Here is an 8,309-nt window from a genome sequence, read left to right as displayed (position 1 = left end):
GGGAATTGAACCATGACCTCCCGGTTCATAGGTTGACGCACAACTACTGAGTCATGCCAGCCGGGCCGAACTGACAATTTTTTGATGCATGGAACCAGCTCACCCAACTGAGCCACGTGGGGCTAAGTTAAAATAACCCTTTGAGTGACATCAATCAGTTTCTTCAAAAGTCCTTCAGATGAATATTTTAGGATCTCTGTTTCTGGTGCATTCGTTACATCCAATCCTAAATTCCCATCATCCATGTTAGTGTTCTCCCAAGAAGGCCACGTAATGCGTCCTCTTTAGCAAGCAGACACATAGAAACTTGATCTGATTCCCCCCCGTTTTCTAACATTTCATTTTGTTTGATATTTTCATCACTCTCCCTTTCCCTTCTTTGCTTCTTGTGAAAGCAGCTCACACACTCATGAAGATCGTTTTCATCCAAAGCATATGTTAGCCCTGTCTAAAGTGTGTGTGTGTTTTTAATTTTAATCCTTCTGATGTATTTTGAAGGCTGTTCCAGCTGCAGGTACTAGATATTAGATACGTTTTGGTGCATCCTCTAAAAGACTGGATTCTTCTTTAATGCTAGCCATTAGCACAGCTTGTCCTGAATGTTTATATTTCTTTTTGAAGCATTCTTTTCTAAAAGCCTCTATTTTAAGCTCAAGGAAAGACTTAGTGGTTTCCAGCTCTTTGTTAATGGTCTCTGGTTTTTTAAAAAAAGATTAACTTTTTTTAGAGCAGTTTTAGATTCAGAGCAAAATTAAGGAATACAGATATTTCCCATAAACCCCTGGCCCCCATAGATGCACAGCCTCCTCCACTATTAGCATCCCCCCTGCAGAGTGGTACTTTGTTACAGTGGATAGTCACCCAAAATTCATACTTCATCTTAGGGTTCACGCTTGGTCTGTATTCTATGAGTCTGGACAAATGCATAGTGACATGCATCTATCATGTCAGAGTATTTTCACTGCCCTACAAATCCTGGTCATCCTATTAGGTGTGTAAGGTATCGCTGTTGTTTTTATTTGCATTTCTATGATTATATCTGATGTGAAGCATATTTGGTTTTGAGGCATAACAAACAAAATTTGCTGAGAGGAGGAGGTGAGCAAGAAGGCAAGAAATTGAGGGTGATTGTTGATGTAAGAAACTAGAGCTCCACCCTAGCTGGTTTGGCCCAGTGGACAGAGCATCGGCCTGCAGACTGAAGGGTCCCAGGTTCTATTCCAGTCAAGGGCATATGCCTGGGTTGTGGGCTCAATCTCCAGTAAGGGGGGTGCAGAAGGAAGCTGATCAACGAGTCTCTCATCGTTGATGTTTCTACCTCTCCCTCTCTCTTCCTCTCTGAAATCAATATTTTTAAAGAAAAAAAACTAGAGCCCTGAGCTTGGGGGCCTGGTGGGTAGGCCTCTGTGAGTTCCTTTTTGGACCTAGGACTTCTAGGCTTCTGAACATCCATATGCAGCGGTCCTGGGTAGTCCCCTCACACCCTGAAAACCTTTGGCCTTGTATTCAGTTCCATGTACTGGGTGTAATTCCTCCACCTTCCCCAAGCCATTCTTTTTAAAAAATCACTTTTGTTTCTACCATCTCTCTATATAAAAGCCCAGCAATCCTTATGATGGATGGACCAGAACGACTGGTAGCTATGATGCGCACTGACCACCAGGGGGCAGATGCTCAATGCAGGATGCTCAATACTGCCCCCTGGTGATCAGTATGTTCTCAGAAGGGAGTGAGGGGAAGCACTCAGCCAGAAGCCGTGAAGCTGTGGTGGTGGGAGCCTCTCCTGCCTCCACAGCAGTTCTAAGGAATGGTGAGCCAAGTGGTAAGGAGTGAGCAGATGGGCAGTTAGGAGCAAGTAGAAAGGCAGTTAGGAGTGAGGGGGTCTCAGATTGCGAGAGGGCACAGGCTGGGCTGAGGCCTCCCCACCCCCGACCTGAATTTTGTGCATCGGGCCTCTAGTTTCATTATAAAAAAATTTTTAAGTATACAGAAAACTGGAAGAATTTTACAGGGGAAAGTGGTATAACGGGAGAAAAGAGACCAACCTCCTGTGCAAAAAATTCCAAATAATTGATGCTGTCAAGGAGGTGGAGTCCCCCGCCATCCTGGAGTGTAGGGTGCACACAGTGGCACCTTCCTCAGCCAGGACCGTGGTGCTGTGCACCTTTAATGTGATACAGTGACAACGGCATGTGATTTGTGTGGTCCTCTTCCCAAAACCCAGTCTCATTCTGATCATGAGAAAAACACCAGACAAATCCCCGCCAATGGGGATTCTGCAATCTGCCAAACACACCAAAAGCAAGGCAAGCCTGAGAGGAGCCCATGAGGACAGGATGAGTCAATGCCGTGTGGGGTCCTTGAACAGAAAAGGACATTAGGGAAAACGAAGGAAGTCTGAATAAAGTATAGACTCCATGGGTCCATTGATTATGACAAATGTACCAAACTAAGTTAAGACGTCAACAATAGGAGAAACAGGCTGGGTTTATGGAAACTCTGTACTATCTTTTTGGTTTCTCTGCAAATCTAAAACTCTTCTAAAAAATAAAATAAAAACCCCACCACATCCTACCACCTACATCCTACTGGTCACATTTTATAATCTTTATCACACATCTGTCTCTTTTTTTAAAAAACCTCTCATGACTATCCACTCCTTTTGCTCAAAACGACACCCAGGAAGCCCTGGCACACAACACACACAGGGGCTCAGGTCCCTGGGTGTTTGTCACCTTCCTTTTACTCTCCATGAATACCCAGGCTTAGTGGCTGCTAGAAACAAGGAGCTCTACTGCCACCCAGTGGACATTTTGAAGTAAAGCGTTGCCTGCTGGACAAGCTGGAAGAGGGCCCTCTGCCGGGCTGGGCGTAGTTTCTGAGTTTAGGCTGCACATGAACCAGCCCCTTCTCCGGGTCCCCCATCCCAATTCTTACCTAGATTTGGACTTTTTCTAACTCTGCCCCAATTCCAAACTGTGCAGTAATTTTGTATTTGTCAACCTTCTCCATCTAAGTCTACTTCACGTTTCAAGAAAGTTTTTTTGGGGGGAAGGAGATAAATCATGAGGGAATTGGGCATTTTCCAGTCTTTGTGACTGTGAAGAGTAATTTCTGTGCAGAGGTGTGGCCTGTCCAGCTGCTTTTGAGAGTCTGAAGGCTTCAGCTGGCTGGACATTGGGGAATGGGGGACGGCGGCCTGGGCTTGGCCTCAGGCAGAAGCTGTGGTCACGAGAGGCCTTGCTGTGCTGGGCCACACGGTACCTGTTGTCAGCCAAGCTTTGACGCGCATGTGCTTCCCGAGGGAGGTGGGGGGCAGCGGTGCTTTGCATTCATGGCCACCTCCATGCGGCCGACCACAGGCATGGCTGCTCATGCCTCTGGGTTAGAAGAAACCCAACGAGCATGTCTAGTTTGGGTTTCCCCGGAAGTAGAGCCTGGGACAAAAGTTTGAACACCATTTATTTGGGACTTGGTCCCGGGAAGCCCTGGTACAGTGTGAGATGTGAGCCAGGGGAAGGAGTCAGGTACAAGATAGGCCATGAAACTGTTCATGTGGTGTCCTTGGAGCTGCCTGCTGGCGAGCACCCCAGCCAGGGTCCAGGACACCTGGGTGGGGGCTGCTTCTGGCCACACCAGCTTCACATCTGATGCCCTGGGCTGCAATAAGTAGCTTTCAGAGGCAGAAGAGGGTGCCAAGGGGGTGAGGTGGGGCGCTGCTAGGACCTCTTAGTGTGCTCATGGGATGGGGCTCAGCACCCAATCCCACTCATCCCTAGTGTATGCCAGTCCCAGGCGGGATGGACAGTCCAATGGCTGGGGAGAGCGCAGGACCACGCAGTCAGCTGAGCACAAGAAGGCTCAGCTGGACTGAGTGGGGCCCTCATCGCCCACATACAAGTGAGATTTTCAAAGATCTTTGGTGTGTGGAGTGTGCTGGGCAGCCACGGGGTGTGTGTGTGTGTGTGTGGGGGGAGGGGTGTAGAGTTGGGGGGGCATACAGGGGCGGGAACCAGCTGGGGAGCAGCCTTGTCTGGAAGCTTCCCCTGGGTTGGGCTGTGGCACTGTCCACTGCTCCAGCTGCGTCTCCACCAGCTGGAAGACCCAGCTACTGAAAACTAGAGCAGGAATTTGTTATTTCTATGGCACACCAAGTATTTAGGTGATAAAAATGTATTACCAAGAATGGGAGTTCTGATGAGCAAAAAAAAAAAAAAAAAAAAAGCTCATTTTGTAGAGAATATTGAAAAAGATAAAGCTTTCCCCCAAATCTCCACTGTCTTCCTGAAGTTCTACTAGATGAAAAAAATTCACACTCTCCTGCAGACACCTGGTGGTCCTGGGGAAGACCGAGATCCCCGACAGGCCAGACACCTGCCCTTGCCCGAGGACCACACAGGGACCAAACCTGGGCCAGGTCATTGTCATGCCAGCTGTGGAGCGACTCACCTTGTGCAGCCCTCAACACCATCTCTGGTCAGCATGAACTGTGGGAGAAGTCCTTGCAAGGTTGGAAGGCTTTGTCCCTATAAATTATGCCTTGGTGGTGGAGTGTGGGTTGACCAAAGTGAAGTGTTGGCAGGAGAAGCTGATGGTCCTTTCTTGTAGCTGAGGTGAGATGTGTTCGCTCTGCTCCTGAGGCTGGTTTTGGGAGCCAACCAAGATCACTTTCAGATTGTAGAGTGTGTGTTGGGGCGGGTCTTGCCTTGTCCTTCCACCTTCTGGAAACCAGGTGGCCAGAAAGGGCCAATTAGGCTCTGGAAGACGTGGTAAGGACACAGACTAGGCCAGAACACCCTCTACAAATCCAGGAGGAGCTGAAGGGGCAGCGGGTCGCGGGCCACTGTCCTCTGAGAGGCATTACTGGTAAAGTCCCAGGTGGGGTCACTCACCACTTTGGGGGGCTTTAGCCCCAGAACGCACAAACTGTGTGGTACTGCAGCCTCAGAGAGCTGTCGGTGACCTCAGGGGACCCTGACTTTTTGGAGAACACCTAGAAGAGATAACAAGTAGGATGACATCCAGACATCTTGTGTGCTTGTGCATCTTGCCGTCACCTGATAACGGGGTCCCACTCATAACAAGGGTGGGAACAAAACTGAGGGCAGGTGGTGGCTCCAGGGTCCAGGCAGCCCGAGGACACAGCTTCGTCCAGATGCCACTGAACACCGTGCTTCTGTAGTCTGTCACCTTCACGGTAGCCTCACTCTAGCTACTTATAAACACTCTTGCCCAGGGCTTTAGTTTTACCCTAGAGTATTCAGAATAAAGGGTCTCAGAAATGAAGAGAAAGGATGCTCCCAAACCATGGTGTCAAAGCGGTGCTAATAAAAGGCCTGATGACATTTAACTGGAAGGAAGGGTGAGGTAGCTGTGAGCCCTATACAGTGAGTGAAAATCACATTTGACAGCAAAAAGCAAACCCTGGGGGGGGGGGGAGGGGGGAAAGAGGCGCGTGTATGTTGTTTCTGGTTCCAGTTTGTGGCAAAGCTGTCCTCACGCTTCCTGGTGGGGCTGTTCACAGCAACACGAATGCAACGATCTGTATGACAGTGTAAACATGCACAATGCCGTTTCTCCAAAATTTTATTTTAATTTAAATTACAGGGCCAGCCATAGTCTGATAAGAAATTACTTTTCCTCAGGAGAAAGGAAATGCTCTCATGGCATTGTTAACAGGTGTATCCATCTCCACCTCTTTCTAAGGGTTAAAAATCACATGGAATAACTGACTTAAGTAAAATTAAACCTTTATAACACAAAGAGAAACACTTTCAGTATGATAGTTTTGGTAACATGAATATATTAAAGGATCATAACTTCAAATGCAATTTTTCAACTTTGAATGTTTTCACATTTTTGTTTAAAATCAAACAAAACAAAACAAAACAAAACAAAAAACCCAAATCTTAACTATGTCCCGATTCCAATGCGATGCACCACGCGGTGTTGTCTACGATGACATCACGGAGTGGAAGCTGCTTGTCGTTTCCAGTTCTAAGAACCAGCTTGGCAGGAAACCTTCCTTCCACCCGGTGCAGTCACTGCTCCCCGGAAGCCCGACACCCAGCACTGGCCACAGAGCCAGGAGCTACACGGCCAGGCCTGCCTTCCCGAGCGTCTTGGTATTTTCAAATCAAGCAGCTTGGATCACGCCCCCTACTTCCAATGGAAAAACTTGAATGATTTTACACAGATTTTGGTAAAGACAGCCTCAGGAAAACCAATGCCGACTGTCATTTAATTAAACAGAATAAAATGCATCTATATTTTCTGGAGCTATTTTCCTAACTGGTGTTCCTATTGTAGAAGGAGGTCTTGCAACCTGCTGAAGCATCACTTGGGAGTTTCTTTTTACTGGCCGAAAAATAATTCAATTAGTAAGAGAGGCTAGCAAAGAATAATCATGTAAATTTCTTAGCCACAGCCATGCTGAATTCGAACTGGCAAACTCTGATTTTAAGTTGTTAGTTGTGATCTTTGTATCACTAAGATGAACAGATACCATTCTAATAACTTTACATAGATATATCCTAGGAGACGCTGCTCTGCCGTGGTCACAGTAACAAAAAAGTGGTGCAAAATCAGTTACTTTATAAATACTGATAATTTTCAGCATTAAGGAATAGGACATTAAAAAAAAATTTCCCCACAGGACTCCTGTGACGAGGAACTCTTTTGCTAAGAGAAGCCAAAGTTTAATGATTCAGTCCCGTGACTGCTGTACTGGATTACTTACTCTAAAGAAGAAAAGGTGCTCTACTGAGGTTTCCCACACAGAGAATCAGCGTTAATTGATCATAAACAGTATCGTCCATAGATCAAGGAAACTCATTTTAAATGAATAAGGCCAGTACTATGCAGGAAAGAGGGCTGACTGAGTTCCAAGTCTATATTATACCCTATGGATGGCACCCCACTAGATAACGGAATACAAAGGATTGGTTTACTTTTGTCTTTTAATGCTGTGATACTTAAATGTTAAATCAGCATTTTCCTGTGATCTGAAGTATTTCAATTACATATGAGCATTCATTTTTTTGCAAAGATTCAATATTAGGTAATAGTTACATACTAATACAATAACATTCCTCTGCTGTACAAATTAAATCATTTAAAAGAAATGAGCATTCTAAGAATTATATACAAAAGAAACCTATAAGCACTGTTGAAATGAAATGTGAGGTGTCGTTGCTAGTTCTACTGTTTGAAAAGACCTTCCAAAAGGGAAATTAACAAATACCTTCCAACATATCCAGGTTTACGAGTCTCAAGAAAATCAAATGTCAAAAAATTCTAGAAAGCAGTGAAAAGCGTATATACATTTTCCTTATGAAGCGTCACACTTTTAAGAAGTTGCTAAGTTTCAGTATCAATTTATTCGCACGTCAACTTTAACCACCCCAAAAGCTCACATCGTGGCTACAGTTCCCCCGATTCCAAATATAGCGCTGCACGATCTTCCTGTGTGAAGGCAGACAATCTCACCAAGAATCCACGCCCAGCTCTTTAACCTAAGTGCAAACCTGCAGGTTTAATCTGACCCCATCGCGCCTTTGCCCCTCATCATACTATCACCCCTACATTTGCCCTCACGAGCCTAGCTGTGTTCAGAACTCCTACAGCAAACAGGGTCTCTGAATTCTGAAATGACACAAAGATCAAGAGAAAGTCCACGTGTGCTCTAGTGTGCAAGAAAGCAGCAGCTACGTTCTCCAAGATGGACTAAAAAAACAAAACAAGATAAAATGAAAAACCGTTCACTTAACAGCAGACTAGCATAATGTTCCTCATGAATCGGTGAGAGTGCCTGATGCTGACGAGCTAACAGCAGGTGCTGGGTTTGGATTTAATATTTTGGATGTTTATGGGGAGTTAGGCTTCTTGCTGAGCTGGTCTCTTCAAGTCCCTGATCTGTTTAACTAAATAGGTCTTCTCGTCGTTAAACTGCTCGTCCTCGGTCCTGTCGTTCTGAAACTTGCTGAGGAACTCTATGAGCTTGGTCTGGTTCTTGAGGAGGATGTCTAGGATGGGCTGTGTCTTGTTAGGGTTGGCAACAAACACCTGCCGGAGAGAAATCTGTATCAGCTACAGGAAAGAAGGAGGCAGGACACATCCAGAACTTCCCTCCCTGGACACAAAGTGAAGTCGGGATAACTCGGTCAGAGGTTTGTGCTTCAGGATATCTTATTTCACAATTTGAAAATTAAAAAAAAAGACTTACATGCTTTAGCACAAAGAGGACTAGTACTTTCCACCATGCTCTGAAACTCAGTAGTTAGTATTAAAATACAGATGTAGATTTTAGG

General features: G+C 45.7%; 1 protein-coding gene and 1 long non-coding RNA gene across 8 annotated transcripts in view; both read right to left on the bottom strand.

The window, feature by feature from the left end:
* Positions 1–325: 325 nt before the first annotated feature.
* Positions 326–3,926, bottom strand: LOC118709800. Its single transcript, XR_006740444.1, has 2 exons — positions 2,046–3,926; positions 326–694 (listed from the first exon to the last, which is right to left on the bottom strand). It is a non-coding gene; the product is annotated as an uncharacterized LOC118709800 (long non-coding RNA).
* Positions 3,927–5,568: 1,642 nt separating this feature from the next.
* Positions 5,569–8,309, bottom strand: part of CAB39 (calcium binding protein 39) — a 71,429-nt gene continuing 68,688 nt past the window's right edge. For all 7 annotated transcript variants that reach the window (XM_045575264.1, XM_045575263.1, XM_036422075.2 and 4 more), the window contains one exon: positions 5,569–8,064. In XM_045575264.1, the coding sequence (XP_045431220.1) occupies positions 7,876–8,064 (189 nt within the window). In that variant the 3' untranslated portion in view covers positions 5,569–7,875. The remainder of the gene's footprint in view (positions 8,065–8,309) is intronic.

This window comes from Pipistrellus kuhlii, unplaced genomic scaffold (genome assembly GCF_014108245.1).
Source record: "Pipistrellus kuhlii isolate mPipKuh1 unplaced genomic scaffold, mPipKuh1.p scaffold_m20_p_7, whole genome shotgun sequence".
In the NCBI taxonomy this organism is placed as follows: Eukaryota; Metazoa; Chordata; class Mammalia; order Chiroptera; family Vespertilionidae; genus Pipistrellus; species Pipistrellus kuhlii.
The sequence above is the reverse complement of the archived record's forward strand: the minus strand, read 5'-3'. Positions and strand labels throughout refer to the sequence as shown.